The following is a 23,318-nucleotide window of genomic DNA, read 5'->3' as shown; positions in this document are numbered from 1 at the left end:
AGACAATGAACTAGTAGTCAAACTTGTCTTTCTGAATTCATTTTTCCCGTTTGTATATAAAGAAGTGGCATCTCTATCAGATTCTGTCCTGAAGGGTCTTAGGGTGGTGATGCTAGGAGGCCAGTGGAGTGCATTCTGAGTTTTCTGACTATTCTTGTCCTTAAGCTAGAGAAGCTGTACTTTTATTTGGTTATGCATATTGGACCTTGAACTCCATTTAGGTGTAACCAAGGGTTATAATACTAACCTACTTTGGTAACAAAAATTTAGGCTTTCAGGGTTGGTTTGTTGCGTTACTTTTACTCTAGGTGAGATCATAAATCACTGCTCTATTATAGTTTCCTATAAAATGAAGTGTCAGAGTCTTTCTCTCTCTCTCTCTCTCTCTCTCTCTCTTTTTGGTAGTACAAGTATAATGAGAATTAAGTTATGTAAGTGTATTATTGGTCTTGAAGAGTGTTTTTAATAAAGCCATGTGTTCAGTTTCTGCAAGTAGTTATGATGAAATTTTTTGTCTAAAGCATTTCAGCTGTAGTAATATTTGAGTCCATGTGTAGATATTTATGCTCCATTTTTTTTTAAATGTTTATTTACTTATTTTTGAGAGAGAGTATGTGCAGTCATGCGCAACATGCGAGCAGGGCTGGGGCAGGGAGAGAGGAGAGAGAGAGAGAAAGAGGAGAGAGAGACTGAGAGTCCAAAGCAGGCTTGGAGCTGTTGTTGCAGAGCCCAGTGAGGGGCTTGAACTCACAAACAGTGAAAACCTGAGCCAAAGTCAGATGCTTAACCAGCTGAGCCACCCACACACCCTATGTCCTCCATGTTTTTGGTAAACTAAAGAAAATAAATTTATATTATAGAACAAGGGATTTTGATTAGACTAGTAAGAAATTGTGATAGTTTGACATAGACCAAGTTATTATTTGTCTAAGAAGAAAACTTAAAAATTAAAAAGATTTTATTAATGATTTAAAAAATGCTGATGTTATGTAAAGTCAGTCTAGATGACCTGTAAGATCTATGTACTTCTTTGATTTCTCAAGACTTTTCATATCCAGTTTTATCAAACATACATATAGCAAATATTCAGATTGCAGCAAACATTTTTAGTGACTTGAAATGGAAAATTGGAATTATCTGAAGCGGATCTTCTATCCAGTGCTATTTTTTTTTTTTAATATTTTTTAATGTTTATTATTGAGAGACAGAGTCAGAGCACAAGCATGGGTGGGGCAGAGAGAGAGGGAGACACAGAATCTGAAGCAGGCTCCAGGCTCTGAGCTCATCAGCACAGAGCCTGATGCGGGGCCTGAACTCATGAACCGGGAGATCATGACCTGAGCTGAAGTCAGCCGCTTAACCAACTGAACCAGCCAGGTGCCCCTATCCAGTGCTATTTTTACAAGGCTGCTCTACCTCTACAAATGTTCCTTCTAGATAACTGGTTTCTTATAGCCATACTCCTCCGTACTCCAGCACATTTTAACTACTGGTCTTTTCCTTCAGAACTCACAGAAGACACATAATTCAACAAGAAGAGCAGCAAGTCATGCCACATCTTGTTTTTGTAAGAACACCAAAGCATAAACATATGTCAGTGTTTGCTTTGGGGTAGGTTTCCCTAGAAAACAGGAGATCAGTGAGATGCTAAATTGCAATTTTATGTGAAAGACAGTTGAAAATAAGGCCATATGTGAAGGCAGCCAAACTCTTCTATGTTGTGCATGTCAAAACGGGAACAAAACTTATAATGAAGTTTAATTTCCTTAAATATGGATCTCAACATTAATTGAGGCATGTAGCTCACCCACAGCCTTGGGTGTGGCCTATGAACATAGCTGTTAACTCTGATCTATAATTTTTATATTTTATTGCCATGTGTGACTGGGTTTTTGGATGGTAACCATTGATACAAACGAGAGAGAAGGAAACACGTTGGATATACCATAATATGCATGTTTTTGGCTTTGGCTATTTGCTTCATCATAACTTTCTGTTTGTTTGTTTATAAAACTTCAATAGTTGGCAGCCCTTCTGGAGAAAGTTTTAATATTTGGATTTCTTCATGGGGATTGAGAACAGAGCTTGCTCTCTGACCAGTCTGTGATAGTTTCTTATCTGTGTTGATTGTGATGGTTTCAGAGGCATACGAAGCTTACACTATTCCACAGCGTTAACTCTGAGGCAGAGGACACATGATTGCATGCTTCAGTGTTGTCTTTGTACCTTGGATTCAGTAAAGTGGGTGAGTAGAATTCAGAAAAGGAGAGTTATTGACTTCACCTTGGTAATTCAATACTTCTTCTTCATCTAACTTTTCAGAAACACATGTAGGCATCACCAAGCCTAGGATTGTTGCTAGCTGAAAGAACTCTTTACAAGACAAGTAGACTTTAGTTTCACTCTGGGGATTTAGAGGTGATTCTATATATTGTGAATGACTTAGAATGGAGTTACTGCTCTCATGTTCCATTTTCCCCTCAAACTCCTCCATTCTAATGGTAGCCAAGAGCTGACATTTTCTGAAATTAGACTAGTGAGGTGGCTTTCACAAACTAGAATATATTTAATGTCAGATTCTTCTCTTATAAAAGTCTGGAGCCTAGAAGAAGATTATGGTTGTCATTTATGTTTAGTTTTCATGTCAAGAAGGATGATAAATATCATAGCTGACACTGTCATTCTATTTATGTCGCATGTACTATTCTAAGTGCCTTACAGACATTTTTTTCATTTACTTTTCACAATAACCCTATAAAATAGATAAGATATTGTTACTATTCTTACCTTACAAGTAAAGAGATAGGAAATGGAGGAGCTGGGATTTGGATCTAGATGATCAGCTCTTAACTCTGTGAGGTACTGGACATTCTAAGGGCCGTACCACTTACAAAGTAATCAGGCTGACTTAGATGAATTTTACTAATAGTTTGCCTATCTTTGAGGCCGATATTGGTGTTGAGTTTATTTTCCAGTCTGTTATGAGTCTCTCCTTCCACTTTGTCTTGGGTAATAATACATTCCTAGGAAAAATAAAGAATTAGCTAATATAGATAGATATTCTGAATGAGAAAGGTCACTGTATTATACAGACTGTATACAGAGGTGTTTGTGATCCCCTAAGCTTGAAGAGACCTTCTGGGCCAGTTGGTCTAGCCGTCTCCTAGGAAGGAACTCTGAAACAGTGATACAGTGCTCCCGCGTGAAAATCACTACTAGGCAGCCCATTCCAGTTAAACAACTCTAATTTAAAGTCATAGTCCTTTTAATTAAAAATCTCACTGTTGGTATTCATTCAGCAATAGCATTTTGGTAAAGCAGCCAAATGAGTTGAATATCAGAATAGTTAGGGAAAAAAAAAGAATCATTGTTATCTTGAAAGGAATTGGGTACTTTGATGCCAAAGCTACATAAATACTTCTGCATTTATTGTAAATTGTTTTGTTTTGTTTGTAGTTTTTTTTAAGGTCACACTATGGAGTACATTGTATGTTTTTCTATGGACTGGTTCTGATCCTTTTTGAAGTCTCAGGTCCTTCTGTGAATCTAATAAACAGAAGCGGATATGCTAGCAATCACCCACTCCTATTCTTTAGAGATCTTTTAGGGGATGCTTAGCATCACTGTAAGGGAGACATCAGATTAGAGGATGTGTTTTCTCTCACTAAAGAGTCTAATGTATTTCAGGTTATTTGTCTTCAGAGTTGGTAGGTATTAGTGTTTGCCTTCTCTAAATTTTTACACATTATCAAATAGGGAAAATCTCCACCATCTTGTTCAATTTATAGGTACTTGCTAGAGGTTACCATTGTTGGAACAATACATATAGTAGCCTATGGTCAGCATCTCTTTCTTCTTTGTGATTATAATTCTGCCAGAAACAAATTAAGTGAGGTTGAACTTTACAGACATGCCTTAGTCAAAATGCTGTGTTAATTATTGTTGTTGTTAGGTCTGTTTATTTTGTTCCTTTGAGGATATTATTGAATGCAATAATTTTCAAAAATTAAAACTAGTTTGGGGCTCCTGGATGGCTCAGTCGGTTAAACGTCTGACTTTTCAGCTCAGGTCAAGTTCTCATGGGTCATGAGTTCAGGCCCTGCATTGGGCTCTGTGCTGACAGCTCAAAGCCTGGAGCCTGCTTTGGATTCTGTGTCTCCCATGCTCTGCCCCCTCCCACTCGTACTCTGTGTCTCTGTCTCTCTCAAAAAAATAAACATTGAAAAAATTAAAACTGGTTTAAGAGTGTTTAATGAATGGGCTGATTCAGTTCAGTGAGCTATTTACTGTTTGTATGACTACTGTTATCTAGCCATCGTGTTTACTATATGACCTTTCAAATTTTCAGACCTTTCTGTGTTTTCTGCCTTTGAGTCAAGATTAGTGTTTATCAAAATGAGGCTTTTTATGCATTTAGTTTTTTGAGTCAGGACTAGCATCTCCCCTCCCTCCCTTTTTGGCTTTGTAAATGAAATGGATTAGAACAGAAAATATTTTAATGAATTGGACATGAAAATGTGTGTTTTGTTGATTCATATTTGTACTAGGTAGTTGATGATATAAAACATATTTCTGACTGTATGTTATGTAAAGTTTGACAACAGTGGTCTACACCACTGCTACTCACTTGATAGTTCTTGGAAACTGGTGCCAGTGATCGCTCTTTGTTCCTGGTCTATAGTGAGAGAGGTACCGAAATCGAGAATAGCATTTAGAAAGTTTTGAAGCAGTTCAACATTTTATCAGTGGGTTTGTCCCACGGAAAGGTGTAGACCAGCTTCAGGGTTACTGAACTTGCATGATGATGAGTCAACTATACACTGTGAGTTGTGTACTGTTATGAAGCAGTATTCGAGGGTCATATTCTAATGTATTAGATCCAAACAGTAGTGGAGGGAATTCCCTCAGGATAATAAACTTACTACTTTTTGGTAAAATAGGTAGAATGTGTTGCTAATTTGCTGCAGTTCCAGATTTTCTTACGTTGATCAAGCCCAGAATCGCTGACAGCATGGAGCCTGCTTGGGATTCTCTCTCCCTCTCTCTCTCTCTCTCTCTCTCTCAGTATCTCTCTGTCTCTGCCCTTCCCCCTCTATGCTGTCACTCATTCTCTCAAAATGAATAAATAAACATAAAAAAAGGTAATACTTTGTTAACATTGAGAAGCTTTGGAATTCTAATGTAGCCTAATTTTATAACAAAATCCATTGAATTATTAATCAAAAATCTAAGCAATACTATTCTGTTTTACAAACAAAATTCAGTGTCTATAAACACAATGGTTTCTTAGTAAATAAAGGAAAGATTGAATTTCAGTCCTTTCTATGTGGTAGTATAAATGTGAAGTTAATCACAAATAATATAAGAACTTTAAAGAAATGAACAAATATTTTACTGTTTACTGGCTTTGAATTTTCCATTTTTAGATTTAGATATTATTATGTTGAATGCTTTGAGGTAATTTAATGAGATTCAGTGGTGAGGATGTTGGACAAGATTCTACTACTGTACTGATAAGTGTGAAATTAGGGTATCATTTTAAAGTAAACAAGGATAGACCTGATTTATCTGTGGCTAAAATAGATACATTTGATCATTAATTTTCAAATTCCTGGACTCTGAGTAACTATGTCCAGAGTTTTAAAAGACCTAAACACACCCCAGATTATTTTTTGAGAGTTAAACAAATGGAAAAACCTACGTTGAGACTATAAAGAATGAAAAGTTTTCATTCCTGTGCTTTCCACAAGACAGCCGACTGACTTTGTTTTCCTAATAAGGCTATGCTAAATACTGGAATGCTTGTCCTCTTGAATTTTATTGAAATACCTAAAAATACCCACTTTACAAAAAAGGTTGCAATTTAATGTGTTTAGCCTAGACAAAAATAGAGAAAGAGATGTATCTGGAAAAAGTTAGTGGCAAAACTGTGCCTCCAGTATTCGTATAGGACAGAGAGCATATAAATGAGCTTCAAAGAGCATTATCTCACACTTCCGGATGTATGAAGAACAAATTAGGTATTTTGCTATTTTCCATTTGTATTTGGTTTGTCTCGATAGATTTAAGATTTGGGGCAAGGTTTAGTCCTCCTCTCTTCCCCCTCTTCTGTAGTTAGTAAGTAGGCTTATACAGTTCAAACATATACAGGCTAATTTATTGCTCGACATCATATTTAGATTTAATCTTCTTTAATTTCAGATTTGGATTAACCATACAGAATAAAATGCTATATTTAGGAATACTTTTCCAACTCACTTAAGGAGTAGAAGACCAGGTTTATGCCAATACTAATATTGGCATCAAGTAGCCTATGTGCTCTGGCTCCCAGGTCCCTCTCTGGCTGTGCCTCCACTGCTCTCCCAGCTGTTCTAGCCCCATTCTAGCCTCACTAGCACATTCCTGCCTACGAGACGTTACACTTGCTATTTGCTTGGCCTGGAGTTCTTTACTTCAGGTCTCTGCTCAGATTTCATCTTATTATAGAGGCCTTCTTTCTGACGTCTCTGTATATAATGACATACTTCTGTCCCTCTCTTGCTTTACTAGTCTCCGTTGCATTCATTACTGTGTGACATGCTTGTTTCATTTTAGTCTGCCTCTCCCAAGTTGGATGTAAGCTCCCTTGCAATAGGTAGTTTGTTTTATTCGTTACTGTTTCCCCACCTCCTACAGTCGTCTGCTGTGTTAACGAGCTCAATGAATATTTGTGGAATTAATTAATAAGTTGATGAAATAATTTAATTTAAGGAAATTACATCACAGGTTTTGCCCTTGAACTTGAAGTGATATTGAGTATAAGACATATTGGTCAGGAATGAGTAGGTGCTTAAAATAATTTATGGTAATATAGAAGCCCATACTAATAACAAATCTGGTGGTTAATGGGAAATAGATTCTGACCATAACATAAAGGTGTGTGTGTATGTGTTTATTAAAGAATAGCTAACTCAGAAAGAATTGAACGCTATCAAAAATGTATTATTCAGTGACTGGTTATATTTGTAGGTTTATTTATGTATGTAGGTATATATTCAGTAATAGGATATATGAATATATAGCCAAAACCTAATCGGACCATCATGGTTATTTTTGTAATCTTACATGCTCAGTATAACCACTGTCTATCAAAGGCATACATCAGATCCGCAGTCTGATTCATTATTGGTAGCATATCACCATTGATGGTTGTAACGGGGACCATGATGCCTGTTCCTTTATTTTCTCAAGATGGTAAAGAAGAGAAGATAGAAATATGTGGTAATTGACATAGGCACAGGAGGATCCTGTGATGTGGTATCTTGAGATCTACATGGCTACTACGTTCAGAGGCTGGTTGCAATTTTGAGTAGAATACCCAGTTTAGCACTATAGATGATGTTCATTAAGGAGCCTCCAGCTCCATCCTGCTGGAAAATGAACTTCTTAGAAAATTAGAAAAGTTATTTTGCTTTCGAATTGATTGAGGGCTCCATAATACTCTTAGAAGGCAGAGGGTTGGAGCTGCTTATGAAGCATATGGAGAACTTGGGTTCAAATCTTGGTTCTGCCATTTTGAAATTGTGGTCAAATTATTTAACTTCTGTGAGCTTCTGTTTCCTGTATTTAAAGTGAGAACATTATTAGTCTCTCAGGAAGAATAGGTGAGATAATTCAGTAGGCCAAATGAAATTATTGGTATTTGTTGGTACTCAAGAAGTGATACTTTTTCATCCATTTCTAATTTGTTGTTGTTTTTTCTTGAAACTTATCATGGTAGATAATTTGGTTTGATTATAACAGTGTATAATAAGAAACAATAATTTCTAGAGCTCTAGGGTCAAATCTTCTATATAAGGAGTAGGAAAGTACTGCCTGTCACTGCTGACTTTGTGTCAGTCACAAAGGTGTGTTACATTCGTGACCTCATTTTATCCTCAAAACAATTCCTCAGCAGGATTATCATCGTTACACCAACAAGGAAACTGTACAGTTTCCTTTTTTTATTTATTTTTTGGTAGCTTAGCCTTGCAACCTTTATTTAGCTATTTCTCCTGTTTCTCAAAGAATTCCTCTATCAATGAAGAGCTTGATAAAGAGAAAGACTGAATATGTAAAAACAGGCTGTCTTTGTCTTTTTAGGGCTCTAAGCTTTTCCTAAAAGGAAGAAAAGAGAAGTAAACAAACATTAGGTTTATGAATCGTGCCTGCTTTTTTACTACTTTTATTCTACTCTCTGGCATCTGATGCTTATCAGGGTTTTCCTGAAGCAGTTAGTTTTCTATGCATTTCGAAAAGTCTGTGAAAATCCAATTATGCATATATTTTGTTATTGATGCCTATTTTCCTAGTATAGGGAAATTAACCATATTTGTTATTCAAAGGTATTTTAATAGTGTCATTGAAAGAGCCAGAAAAATGTGGGCATGTAAATGGAATTGAATTTTCACAGGCAGATTATTTATATTAACAATGAAATACTATGTTGATAAAAATACATTTTTTCCTGCCTGATTGGAGCTGGAGGAGCAGATATTGTAAAAAGAAGTGATTAGTGAGAAAGACATAAACATTGTAGGTTTTCAGAGAATGCAACTCTGTTATCAATTGGTTGATTATACCAGTCCTGAAAGTATTACCATCCATGCCTGATAAGAAAGAAAGTATAGAGTTTTGTGGACAAGAGTGGAAAAGAAAGAAATTACACTTTTTAGCTTCTCTTTCAGAATGCATGGTACATCTTTTTTCGTTGCTGTTTAGAATTTTTAAAAAGTTGTGTTACTAATAGATACACTTAACAATATATAGAAGAGAGATATTTTTGTTTTTTTTTATTTTTTATTAAAAAAATTTTTAATGTTTATTTTTGAGAGAGAGACAGAGTGCAAGCAGGGGAGGGGCAGAGAGAGAGGGAGACCCAGAATCTGAAGCAGGTTCCAGGCTCTGAGCTGTTAGCACAGAGCCCAATGAGGGGCTTGAACTCACGAATGGAACCATGAGATCATGACCTGAAGCCAAGGTCAGATGCTTCACTGACTAAGCCATCCAGTCACCCCTGTTTTGTTTTTTAAAGTAGGCTCCATGCCCAGTGTGGGGCTTGAGTTCACAACACTGAGATAAGAGCTGGATGTCCTACTGACTGAGCCAGAGAGGTGTTCTAAGATAGGTTTTTAGTAGCCTTTATCATGTATTAGCAAATGAACTGAGGGTGCTGAGTAGTGGAGTTAAAAATAGTGCTTAAAATGTCATCTTTAATTAAATAACATTACCCTATCCCTTCACCAAGTATCAGTATAAGTGCCATGTGGTGTGAATTTTATTTGAACAGGGTGATTTGGAAGTTTAGATGGGTCATTGGATTGCAAGTAATATGCAAGTTTGAGATAGAGGGGTTAAAAGGAATTGACAAGTAGCAACTACAGAAAGAATAATGAGAAGCTAAACTCTCATTTTTTTTAATGCTTATTTCTTTTTGAGAGAGAGAGAGAGAGAGAGAGGACATGAGTGGGGGAGGAGCAGAGAGAGAGGGAGACACAGAATCCTAAGCAGACTCCAGGCTCCCAGCTGTCAACACAGAACCTGACACAGGACTCACAAACCATGAGATCATGATGGAGTTGAAGTCGGATGCCGAACCAGCTGAGCCACCTAGGCGTCCCTAAACCTGTCAGTGTCTGAACAAATTGTAATTAGGAGTTTTTTAAGGCAGCATTATTATGAAGCTCAGAGTCCAAAAGAGCTGTGGTCCTGTAGGATTACTTCCTAGAAAGTTTGTTATAATCAAAACCATTGAAGTGATCTAAACTAGAGGTTGGCCAAATTTAGTCCCTTGCCCATTCCTGTTTATATAAATAAAGTTTTATTGGCACAAGGCATGTTCATTCAATTACATTTTTGTTATCTTTCTTGCTCTGATAACAGAGCTAAGTAGTTAAATTTAGTATCGACCATCTAGTCCTTTACGGTAAAGTTCACCATTTCTTAATGTGGCATATAAAATAGATTCCTTATTTAAAGCTTCTACTGAATACTGTTGAAATAGTATTTTCACTATAAAAAATTTCTTCTTAAATAAATACGTTTACTTGAAATCATCTAAAATGTTACACAGTCTTTAGTCTTTTTTGATAGAAGTTATTTTATAAATACTAGTTAGAAAAATTCATGTTTTTTGTCTTAAACGATTCTGAGGTTATTTTGAGTGTGGAAATGAGGCACAATGGACAGACAAAACTTCCCCTGTTAAAAATGTTCTTGTGGAAATAAACGTTGAGTAAAAAGATAAATTTCTTCCATCTAGAATCAAGTAGAATAAGTGAAATTTTGCATTTATCACTATACGAAAGTGTCTTATTTATTGGCTTATTATCTGCCTCCTTCATTAGAATGTAGATTCCAGGCAGAGACCTTCTTTGACTTGCTTATCACTATATTCCCAGCATCTGGAGCAGTGCCTGTGGCTTCATAAATATTGATGACAAGACCGATGAAAACATGCTCTCAAGTGCAAGATGTCAAGTAACATTCAAACCTGTCAGCAAAACTAGTTATTCAAATTGATCAGTATTCAGTTTGCATTTCTAAGGATCTTAATAGCACTGAATTTGTGAATTTCAGCAATAAAAAATAAAGCAGCATACCATGAGAAGAAATATTTGTTAATTTGTGGGCTCCTTCTGGGTGAGATGGATATATTAGAGGAAGGAAAATGTGGACATTGGCGTTTATCTTGGCATTAGCAGTCAAAATTATTTAATATTTCTGGACTTTACTTCTGAAACTTAATGTACTGTATGTAAGGCCTTTAATTCAGTGTTGAGCTCCTAGTAAATACCCAGTAAATGGTAATGTAATGGAATACTTGCTGATGGTAACATTATTTGCATAATGGGAAATACCTTATCATTTTAAATTTAGTCTAATGCTCTCTTCTTTATTCTGTCCTCCAGACCCCAGCTCACCCTGCTCCCAAATAGTGTAACCATGTGGGTCAGGCAAGCTCCGTACAAGTCCTTTCCTACCTTGCTCCTTCCCTCTATCCTTCTCTGGCTTGATTTAGAACTGGTTGATGAAAATTTCTTCTCAAACCCCATGTATGACCATCTAAGAAGGATTTTACAACAAAAGCCCCCATCCTTCTATATGGAAGTAATTATCAAGTGGCAATTGATTGTTCTGGATTTATCAGAGCCATACCCTGTTTGAATCCAAGCCCAAGCAGAGGGGGTCCGAGGTACTCCCATGGGCCCTAAAGCAATTCCATTGCTTCTAACTTCCTACCTTCTGCCTCTCACTGTTCAGAATCTGTCCAGCTTTGGGTTCTTTCTCCCTTTCTAGAGGAAGACATGTACTCTGTTAGTTCCCATGGTAAGATAAAGAAGATGCAGGGTGAGAGAGAAATTGAAAGTGAGACTGTGTATGTGAGTGCAGGTGTGTCTGGTGAGCACAGTCTTTTATATAAGCTGAAAGTTGTTATGGTATACTGATACATAACTTCTTTGTACTTTTATTTATAGAAAATTTAATCTCTACATATTCCCAAATTCTTTAGAGAAAAGCACTGATACCTTGCCATAAGTGATTTAAATGCGTAAGGTTTGAGTTTGCAGTAGAATAGACTGGAAGTACAATAAAATATGGGGAAATCGTTTAAGGAGACATCTTTCTGCACACTTGAGTGCTCACTTTTTCCCCTCTGGAGTTGCTTTGTTATTGCAAATTGACAACTTTGCAATTAAAGTGATTAATGATGTACCCTCGTGTTTATCAGTCTTGAGGTCAGTGAGCCCAAAGATGGCCATGCTGTGGGAAACTTAGATAGAGCTCATCTCACAAAAGAGGAACTAAAAATCTTCCTGTTTTCTGTATGATTGTTTATGAGTTAAGTATATTAGATATGGTTGAAGGAGTCACCAGGACATAATGAGTAATGTGAATAATCTTTATCAGTCTAGTTTTGTTGCTTAATTCCTCATTCTTAAATAGCAGTGTGAACATTCATTGGCTACTTTATTAACTCAAAGCACATTATTTTATAAAGCAGTATTAGAAAAATGCATTAAATCATTAAAATATAACTTAAATATAGAACTAACCATTGGGTGTTCATAGATGCAGTTTTGTTTGAATATAGTCCTTGATAGAGCTATTGCTTATTTATGGCATTATTTTTCCTATACATTATTGTAACCAGGGTATCACAATTCTAGTTTCTAACAAAATCCATTACAAAATTCCTTTCAGCTCTTTGGCCAGAAGTTCTGAAACTGGTTGCAGTGCATTAGAGATTTTTATTTTGGATACTGCTCTTAAAAAATCAGTCAACTTTCAAAATAGATTGTTATAGCCACACTGCTGGCTTTGTTCTTTGAATTCCTTGAGCTGAGGAGAGTACTGGGCCAAGGCACTAGTCTCTCACCATCGTGGCTTACTCCCGTACAGTGGCTTTGCACTAACAGAAGAGAGAACAATAAGCCAATTGTTGAGCCCATGGCACTAAGCCATTGCCAAGATCTCTGCTGGTTTGAAACACACACTCCACCGAAGGCCCTTGTGATGATCACTGTGGTCGAAAGGGAGCTAAATTATCCCACTGCATATTTCCTACGATTTGAAGAGAAAAATATAGGAATAATTTTTAATAATTGCACCTCAGTTTTAAAAATTGCTTTTCATTTTATTGAAAAGTCTGTTAGATTGACTTTTTAAGTAATCTGTGACATTTCTAAAGTAAAGGAGCAGATGCTCACTCTAATGTGTATTTTTAAGAAAGACAACTAAAAATCTTAGTTTTGAGAAATAGTTTTTCTTATCATAAGTTTCTCTTCAGGGAATATAAGAAATTCATATTTCAGTTTGGTGAAGGAAATGGAATTTTCTTCCCTTAAATGTTGATTAAGTTATGCTCATAATCTTTCACTCTCTTGTTAGTGAAGTTGAAGATGAAGAAGGTACTCTGTATGATAAAAGGTTTTGGGGATTGTATGGATTATAATATTTCTTTTTCATCATTTTAGCTGCTTCTGGGAGACTTAAGCATTTCAGACTTACAGAAATTCACTTTCTTTACTCTTTCTCTAAAACAGCATTATCCCAGAAGGTTTTTCCCCTAATGCCAGTCTTGAGAAAGATTTCCTAATAAGTGAGTACTCTAAATAGATCAGTATGCCATACTTCAAAGGGACATGAACAACAATCTGCAAGATTTTCTACTTTAGGCATTTAAAGGCTCTGAGAAGTTCTTTGGCTAACAGCTTTGTAACTTTAAGTTTTCCATATGTCTTTAGTAACAGAATCTCTTCTTCTGTGTTTTGAAAAGTATTTTTCTGTGAAACATACTTTGAGAAATAGTCCTATCTGGTGTAAAAAGTAGCCATGTATGGAAGAAAACAAACACAAGAGAGAAAAAACAAATACCCATAGAGAGCCTCTACTAAAATGTTAAGTCTGTTTCCATCTACTTTTTTCCGTGCACTGATCACGCTGGTTATGTTCTTTTATTTCTTCCTTTTATCACTTAACATCATGAAATTAGCATGTTATCATGTAATTCAGAATTCTTTCAAAGAATGATTTTAATCATTGCATGTTTCATCCTATGGTTATATTGCAGTTCACCATTTCCTCACTGTTGTTAATTGATTGTTTCCAATTTTTCACTGCTATAAGTTACACTGTAGAGAATTAATATCTTTGTACAGAAAGTCTTTACCATACTTCAGATTATTTCCTTATGATAGATTCCTGAAATTATTATTGAGTCAAAGGGTATGAGCTTTCTTCAAGGCTTTTTATAAATAAACACCAAATTATTTTTCAGGAGAGCTGTTAATAGTATTATAGTTCTTCCAGCAACATAATCTCACAAACATTATGTATTAACATTAAAATCTCAACACATTTGAGAGCAAAATGGTATATCTTTATTTTGTTATTTTTTAATAGTTTGTAAAGTTTGATATTTTTAAAGCTAGTACTAATGCTGTTCATTAATTTTGCGGATTTTGTTTTTCATATATGCTAATTTCTCAAACCACAATAATTGTAGTGTCACAAATATGTAATTACACTTAAATATATAAATATACTTGTATACTTATATATAAATTAAAAATATATAAAATTATATCAGATTTGTCATGTGATAGAGTAACTTTAAGGAAGTATACAGTTTCAATGATTTTATGACTCATTTGATGATTATTTAAATATATAAACCCATGGAGCTAATTTATTTTGCATCTAGTGTCAACTATTTGACATTTTATTTTGAGTAAGTCTGTTTTTTATTTACAGAATTACATTTGTGTTTTTAATATGTAATGGGCTCAATTCTGGAATTTTGAGGGTGTGTTGTCCATCTTTTTTCTGACTGCTTGTCTTAGTTTGGGTCCTTGCACTTGTGCAACTTTATCAGAAGGCAAGCAGGGCAAACAGATTCAAGTATCAGATTTTAAGATCTTTTGTGAATTCAAGATTTCAAGCAGTATTTTTTGTAGAACCTTCTGTCCATTAAGTATTTTAGGACTCATTATTATTCTGTGCTTCCTCAACAAAAAAAGTAGTTGGACTCCAAAATTAATGAAAACTAGCCATTCTGAGATTCTTGTTGTTACTGCTAACATTGGTTAAGAAGTAACACCGGGGCGCCTGGGTGGCTTAGTCGGTTGGGTGTCCAACTTTCGCTTAGGTCATGATCTCGCGGTTCGTGGGTTCGAGCCCCGCGTCGGGCTCTGTGCTGACTGCTAGCTCAGAGCCTGGAGCCTGTTTCAGTCTGTGACTCCCTCTCTCTCTGACCCTCCCCTGCTCACGCTGTCTCTCTCTCTCTCCTAGAAATAAATAAAACATTAAAAAAAAAAAAAAAGAAGTAACACCTAGAAAAAACTGAGAGGCTTGTTTTCATAGACATAGGATATATGTATTTTATTCCTTTTGGAAACTTGGTGATTGTTAAACATCGTATTCTTTTTATAAATTGTTATTAAGTTGCTAGAAGGGTTTCATGCACCTTTAAGTGTCCAGATGAAAACAGAAACCATCCTAGTATGGCAAGCTTCCAATAAGCTTGGGTGGTTTTAATAAGTAGATCCTTTGCGATTACATCTTATTGTGAAATTTCAATGAAAGGAAGATTCCACTGTTCTGTACTTGAACTTGTTTCCTTTGCTTATTATAACAACCCTATAAGCTAAAAGAGAAATTTGATAGTCTATTTGAGAGTACACATGGAAAGTTATGCAATTTAACAGAGTATAATTCTATATTGTAATAACCGAATGTTAGCATCCATTGTAGCTTCTCATTAGGCTAGCCAATTATTCAGTCAATGCTTGCCCTAACTAATCAAATTAGTGGTTACTGGAAAATTCAGTTGCTGCTAAAAATGTTGATTGGAGTTCATTATTAGGTTATACTCCTAGAGATCAAATATCCTATGCTATCTTTTTTTTTTTTTTAAATCGGTGATCTGTTATCTCTGTAAATAAAACAGTCTCATGGTTTGTAGCTTAAAATTGTTATCACATATTTACTTACTCTGGTTACATTTCTTGAATTTTGCACTTGATACATTATCTATAGTCTTTTTTTATAAGAAGAGTCACGTTGGTTCTGGCACTATTATAATATGTACCTTAAGACTGGGTAAATAGCCTTTAAATTACTAGCTTTCCCGTTATCCTTGACTTACAACTTGTATATTGTAACATATAAAAACTGTTGACCAGCTCTATCCTGTATAATTTACGTACTCTAAACTTTGAAATATCTCATCTGAAAAATGGGGATAATGATAGTTGGTATTTTGGTTATTTGTCATGATTATATGAGATAATTGCTCTAAATCATTTATTGTTACTTTTAGTCCATGCTAACCAAAAAGACAATAATAATACAAAAAAGCGTATACTGAAAATAGTTCATTTAAATTTTTAAATAGGTTCTGTGCTTGGATTTTTGCCTTTCTTGTTCTCTCCTTTCCACGCTCATTACTGATGACCTGTTACATGCCAGGCACAGTGCTGATATAGACACATAAATGGGACATGGGCATTTCCTTCACTGAAATTATAGCCTAATGAAGAACTTACAGTTAGGTTTTAGTATATCAAATATATTAACTTGCATAAATACTTAAGAATACAAATACAAACTAAATACTCATTCAGTGACTCAGTTCAACCAGAATTTTTTCAGTACCTTCACAAAGAGACACAATACCCTGTGCACGTGTTCATGGGTGTTAGGAGAAAAGGCAGGTACTATTGGAGATAGAGGTTCAGATAAGGTATTTCAACTACCCAGGGACGAGAAAGCCATGTTTATTATACTTTTCCCTTTTGAGGGAGAATAACCTTAATTGAAAGCTTAAACATGAGTCCATTAAGAAACACGATTGGTGTTTGTCTTTCCTCATTTGAGTAAGTAGAGAACAAATGAATACTTAGTGTGTAAGGATGTTGGTACTTGCAGCATTTTGAGTTACACAAGTTGATTGATTAGTAGATTATGAATAGTTAAAACTATGAATTATGAAGCTATAAATTCTGATTGATTTAATATATTAACGTATATACTAATAAAAATTCCATTAATTAGATGTTTGCAAGAACTTATGTTCCCCCCCCCCCTTTTTTTTCCCCTCTTCAGGGCCTCTGCCACACCCAAGCCTGAGCCAGTTCCTGTTCAAAAGGTGTGTTTCTCATCTAGTATCACTAGGTACCACTTGATAGTCCTTGCTGAATCACTGTCATTTCCATTTCCTGTCTTGGGCTGTAGTGACAATTTATAGTTTCAGTACAATTTTCCTCACAGTTCTTTTCCTTTAAAGATTTGGGGAGGGGGGATGGAATCTTAAGTCATATATTTTAAAGAAAATAAGTAAATGGCTTCTGAAAATGTCTATCACAAGTCTTAGATAACATTTTATTAGTAATATGAATAGATTTTTAATTATATTTTCAGAGTATTCTGGATTAGGTTATTGGCAAGTACCTTTTTTCTCATATATATAAGAGGATATATATATATCCTCAAAATATCCCAAACCATTATTCATATACAGCTGGTTTATACTTTTGGGGGTTTTTCCCCTTTATTTTACTTGTGCCTTTTTATTGAACTATTTGTATTGATGTGCTGAGACATTAAGTTACTTCCCCACCCCCCTCAATTATCTTTATTATTTCTATAAGGTTAATTTAGATTACTTATTTTTTTAAACATAATAGAACCACCATTGTAGGTTTTTTAAAACTTGATTGTTTTTTCTTTTGTGATGTTACAGTGAATAGGAATTTATGAATGTCATTGAAGTTTAATCTTTTTTTTTTTAACTTTACACTTTTTTTGGAATAGGGGTTTGCAAATACAAATTATGTTAATTTTAGGAGGAATTGACCTTTCTTTGTAGTTAATTTTTCTTTGACGAGTGGCAGTGAGAAAACATCTAAGATCATTTTTTTCCTCATGTAACTATTAATTATTTATTTTGGAAAAGGGAAAGAATTTTATCCTATCTCCAAATAATACCTCAAAACATTCCAGAGAAACAGGTGAATTGTTGAGATTTTTCTTTTTAGTAATGTCTTCATTCAAAATGATTCATTAGAATGTGCATATTTCTGAGTTAAATGAAAATGGTCTTTTTTCTTCTCTTTTAATATTTTTTTAAAAATTAATCCTTAGAAATGTGCTGCTGTTTCTGAATGAGTCAAAATTAGACTCTGGAGAGTAATTAAACATGTTTGAAAGATGAAATTATAATCAAGACTCTGGTTATTTTAAAACAAATATTTTAGTTAGCGATGTTTTGTTTATTGTGGGTGTTTAAAATTTTTCCTTTTGGAAAATGTGAAGTGTTCATTGACACGTATGATGACGTGTTTAGTCTTTTTGATAGTATGTATGATGACGTGTTTAGTCTTTTTGATAGTGTCCTACTCTTAGTTCCTAAATATTTTGAAACTTACTTCATTTAAAATATGCTCATTGTGTGCATCGTGTTATGCATGTTGGGACCAGTTGGCATGCATGTTATGCTCATCATTTTTATCTAGAAATGTGTGAAGTTTGGGCTGCTAACATGATTATGTTTGTCTTTTAAAAACTAGCTTTGTGTTCTTTTCAGTGAATCTACCTTGCATGTATTTGGTGTGTTCTTGTGTATGTTTATTTTTATTTCACATAGGGAGAACCTAAAGAAGTAGTTAAACCTGTGCCCATTCCATCTCCTGCTGTGTCCAAAGCCACTTCCACAACCAACACGGCCTACAATAAGGCACCGCGACCCTTTGGTTCCGTGTCTTCACCAAAAGCCACATCCATCCCATCACCATCGTCTGCCTTCACCCCACCCCACGCGACCACTTCATCACACGCTTCCCCTCCACCCGTGGCTGCTGTCACTCCTCCCTCATTCGCTGCATCTGGACTGCATGCTAATGCCAATCTTAGTGCTGACCAGCATTCGTCTGCACTGAGCGCTGGTAAACCTGCAGTTAATGTCCCACGGCAGCCCACAGTCACCAGCGTGTGTTCCGAGACTGCTCAGGAGCTAGCAGAGGGGCAGAGAAGAGGATCCCAGGGTGACAGTAAACAGCAAAATGGGTAGGTGGCCAAGGGTGCTTTCTGCTCTTATCCAAACTCTTCTTTCAGGCAATTTCCAGGAAATAATCTACATCCCCCACCCCCAAATCAGCTGTTCTTTGAAGGAACGGAGATGAAGTTTCATTTGCTTCATTAACATGTAGCTTTATATTATATACATACAGCACTTTCTGCAAGGCAGTTATAGGTTAATCAGAACCTAAATATGCATTTTGATATGTTATGAACCATGTAACATACTCTGTAACTCTGTCTCCAAGTCCTGGCATCACAAGGAGCAGCTGGCACTTACAATGCAAGGCGGATCTTGAATCTTTCTCAATTTTTCCATCCTTTTATTAGTCACCAAAAGTTTAAACAGACTGGTTAAAGTTGTGTCAGCTTATGTATCTCACCCTAAGGAGAAAGGAAATGAGGAGTTTGAAAAGCTTTTTTTCTTGGGAAGCAGTCTTAAGACAGAAAACGAATTTAGTTTTGACTCATGTCTATGTATGATGCATTAGCTTAGGTCAGATAGCCAGCAACATTCTTTTCAGATAAGCTTAGGCTAGAATTTAGTCTGTGAAAGCAAACAGTAATGGTAGAACAATAACATCAAAGGATGCTTCACAAACATCAGAAGCAAAGTAGAGAATATTTTCATTGTAAAGGTTTTTCTAAAATGAATGGCTTTGCAGAAGTGGGCACTAAATATGTGATGTCGGAAGTTTTTAAAAATCCATTCCTTATGATTTTTCCTTTTTTTGAGGTAGTTTTTAAAATTTGAAGTCCATTTTCAGCAGCCTCCGTTTATAGACGGTCATTTTATTCTTTATGGAATTCAGTGACTGTACTTGAAGCCAAAGTCATTTGTGTAAAATCATTTTGATCAGATTTATTGTGACGAAAATGTACTTTAAAAGGGAAAACATCAGCATGCATGATGGTTTTTACCAATGCCAGTTCCCAGGGAAGTATAATTAAAATAATTGCGTGGATAGGTCCTTTCTGAGGTAATCCCTTCAGAATGTTAATTCATGTAATGAAGGGGCTGTGCCTTCTGTAGCACTGCTGCCATGGCAACTCTGGGGCGTTGAAATAGAAGGTGGCACATCTCCAGGGCTGCTGCTGAGAGAAGGTGTAGGAGGTCTGGAAGAAGAGCTACTGGTCCGAACATACGGTTTTGTGGTTGTGGGCGGCTTTGTAAAGTTTGGACATATATATTGAGTAAAATTAGTGTCTTTCAAAGAAGGTTATTCTTCTTTTATTTGAGGAAAGAAATAGTATATAGTGTTGGGTTGTATTTTTCTGAATGTCTTTTTTTTTCAGACAGTAGATTTTAGAGTAATCAGTAGATATTCTGAAAAGAAAGATGCTGCCTGTCAAATTGTTGGCCCCACAGAAAACTAAAAGCAGACGTTTCCTGTGTTTATGGAATTCCAGTTTCAGTATATAAAACTCCCCTGGAAGAAGTGTCTGAATAAACATATTTTCTCCTTATTAACATATCTTGAAAAAAACTTTTTTAATGTTCATTTTTTGAGAGAGTCAGAGCATGAGTGGGGGAGGGGCAGAGAGAGAGAGGGAGACACAAAATCCAAAGCAGGCTCCAGGCCCTGAACTGTCAGCACAGAGCTCTGTGTAGGGCTTGAACTCATGAACCATGAGATCATGACCTGAGCTGAAGTCGGACGCTTAACTGACTGAGCCACCCAGGCGCCCCAAAAGGATCTTGAAATTTTATAAGATAGTCAGATGGAAATTTAAAGTAAATTGAGGTTATGGAAATGTATACTTCATTTAAAACATGAAAATATGAATGTGAAGCTTAAATTTTTGTTTTATAACTACAGCTTTGATGATTAAACTTAAAATGATTTATTACAGCTTATTATCCTCAAAATGAAAATGTAGGCAATGGCATAGTAATAGGGCCTTAATGATGGCTTTTTAATCAATGGACATGTGATTACTGAACCTGTGCCTGTGTCTAACTCTGTGCAAGATTCAGGAGAAAAGAGGTTATTACATATTTTGCATCATTAACAAGCAAGTTACAGCTTTGCATTTGTAACCTGGGTATATTTAAAAATAGCTTGATTTCAAATGTCATCCAGATGTTGGACAATGAAAACTTGATTACCCTGAAAACAAAATATCTCTGGTGTCTGTGAAATTCTGTGACAAACTTGCAGTGCCATTTCTCTTACTATGTTTAGATTAGAGAGATTAAAAATAAATCAGACACTTTACTAGTCATTGATGTGTCATTTTGATGACGTGTTTTGTGGTATGGACAAGTGCATTTCCTTCATCAGGTATCAAACCTTTTCTGAAATCATAGACTATTTACTAACTATGTGATTAGTATTTTTTTCATATTTCTATATTACAAAAGGTCTGCAACAAAACTCTTTCAAAGTTGAGAGTTGTTACTTTCTATCAAGTACTTTTTATTTTAAAAATAATACATGCCAGCAACCAAAAATTTAAGAATTTGGAAGAGTATAAAGCTAAATTCCTAAGTTTTCTGTTTCCTCAAAGCAGAAAGATTATTAATCTTCAAGTGATTTAAAGTAACTGGCTCATTGCCCAAATTTATATAGGATTAGTAAACATCAGACACAAATATTTATTCATTATGTGTTATTACTAAGAAATATTCATTGTAAAGTATAAAATCTCTAATCGTGCTGATAGTTTTAGAATATTTCTTAATAATACTATGTAAGTGTTCTTGTTCCTTCTTATAAATATAATGAACAAGGCACTTTAGGAAGTTTTTAATCTTCTACATAAACAAATTACCTGTCTTGTTATTTTCCTAACTCCTCTCCCCCCTTACTCTACTTAGAGCAAATTGGGACTTTATCTTCCAAAGCAGAAGGAAAGCTATTTTGCATCAAGTAGTTTAAGTAATTTACCTTTTCCCTTTCCATATGCCCTTGCATTATAATGTGCCACTGCTTTAAACAGGTAAGTCTTTCATGTATCCTTTATTAATTTCAATTTTGTTGGACTGCAATTTCTTCTAACAATTTCAGTGTGTTATTTTGAAGAACTTGGCCTTGGAAGATACAAAAATATAATGATACGGTAGTAATATTTTTAAATGCTTTTCTCTTTACAGAAAACACAAGTGACAAAGTTAGTATCCACATTACTGGAGAGGAAATATGGTGATTTATATATGAGTAAACAGCATGAATGTGTCCAATTTTTGCAAAATTAAGTTACATTTTGCAAAACAGCTATATTTAGAAGAACCATATTTAATGTTTTCATAAGTTTGGTTTGCATTGCTATGTTGTAGTGAATTGCTTTATAGTAAAAAAATAGTCGTGTTTAACTTTTGTCATAAAATATATATGGGGTTTGCTGTGTGGTGGTTTACAAGAGATAATTGGGGAAATGTAGTTTGCGTGCAGTGAGACTAGTAGAAGAGAAAGAGAAAGATACAAGAGAAAGCATAAACAGATGTACCACTACTGAATAATGTATGTATAACTGAGTTGGTTTCCTAATTTGTATAATACACCAGTGTTTCCCAGGTAAAGTCTCTAAGAACCTTTTTGATTTTTTGAACAATGTTGCTGGCAGTTTGAGAATTCTATGTATACTGCTATGTGTCACTGCATAATAGAAAGTTTATACATACCTTTGTTAAGAGAGATGGTTACTGACTTATTAACTGTCACAGGCAGTTAACATAGACATTGGGCAACACGGTGGTATACTTTAAAACCTCGCATTTGTGTCTGTTGGTATTGATGGTAAACTGGCTGGTGATTAATAGCCTTAAAAATAGACAAAAATCACATTAGATAACTCAAATTAATTTCATGTTATGATTATTCTGAGCATGTGCTAAAACTTATTATCACTTTGTAGATTAGAACAGGAAATATGGAATATTTAACTATCTTAGTCAACAGAATTAACAATTAGATTACTAGGACCTTGATTCCAGTGTGGCTGTGGTCCCACTAATTGAATAGTTAGTTCCATGTTATATACACATTGGAATATAGTGCACCAGTGTACTTGTGAAACATCCCCAAACCCTACTTTATTATTTAAATTCTTACAAAGATTTTGACTAGTTACTAAATTCCAGTGTAACAAACAATTTGACTTCCATGTAAAGGGTAAAAATTAGGCCTTGGAAAAATAAATTTAAGCATTTAGGTTAAATATATTTTCTTATTTTAATTATTTTAATTTTCTTTTAATTATTTTTTTACACTTATTTATTTTTGAGAGACAGAGAGAGACAGAGCACAAACAGGGGACAGGCAGAGAGGGAATGAGACACAGAATCCGAAACAGGCTCCAGGCTCTGAGCTGTCAGCACAGAGCTGACGTGGGACTTGAACTCACAAACCATGAGATCATGACCTGAGCTGAAGTAGGGTGCTCAACCGACTGTGCCCCATGAATATCTATTTTTAAATGCAAATGTATTATTTTATTAGGTATTACTGTGCATTGTTCTAAGTGTTTCTCAATGCATTATGTGATTTAATTCAATTTAATTGAATACTGACAGGTTACTTAATTTTCTCAAGTCATGCTGCTTGTAAGTGATTAAGATTCAGGCCTAGGTTTTTTGAAGCCAGTTTGATATGTCTGTGACCTCTGGCTTTTTTCTATTACTTTGAACTGGTATTTGTTTTTAAATGGGTTGGGGCAGTATGGATGAGTAATATGGATAAACTACAGTTGGGTTTGATAGTACTTTTTTTTTTTAACGA

The 23,318-nt window shown here is 35.1% G+C and overlaps 1 protein-coding gene across 4 annotated transcripts in view; it reads left to right on the top strand.

Annotated features, from left to right (window-relative positions):
* Nucleotides 1–23,318, top strand: part of PDLIM5 (PDZ and LIM domain 5) — a 222,054-nt gene that overhangs the window by 105,660 nt on the left and 93,076 nt on the right. For 3 of the 4 annotated variants that reach the window (XM_039241295.1, XM_039241293.1, XM_039241294.1), the window contains exons 4-5: nucleotides 16,627–16,669; nucleotides 18,167–18,585. In XM_039241295.1, coding sequence (XP_039097226.1) covers nucleotides 16,627–16,669; nucleotides 18,167–18,585 — 462 coding nt within the window. The remainder of the gene's footprint in view (nucleotides 1–16,626; nucleotides 16,670–18,166; nucleotides 18,586–23,318) is intronic. The other variant, XM_039241296.1, reaches the window with a different exon arrangement.

The sequence above is a fragment of the Hyaena hyaena genome, unplaced genomic scaffold, assembly GCF_003009895.1.
Source record: "Hyaena hyaena isolate Hyena2069 unplaced genomic scaffold, ASM300989v1 scaffold_191, whole genome shotgun sequence".
Lineage (NCBI taxonomy): Eukaryota > Metazoa > Chordata > Mammalia > Carnivora > Hyaenidae > Hyaena > Hyaena hyaena.
Note: the sequence above shows the minus strand (reverse complement) of the source record. Positions and strands in the feature narration are given on the sequence as shown.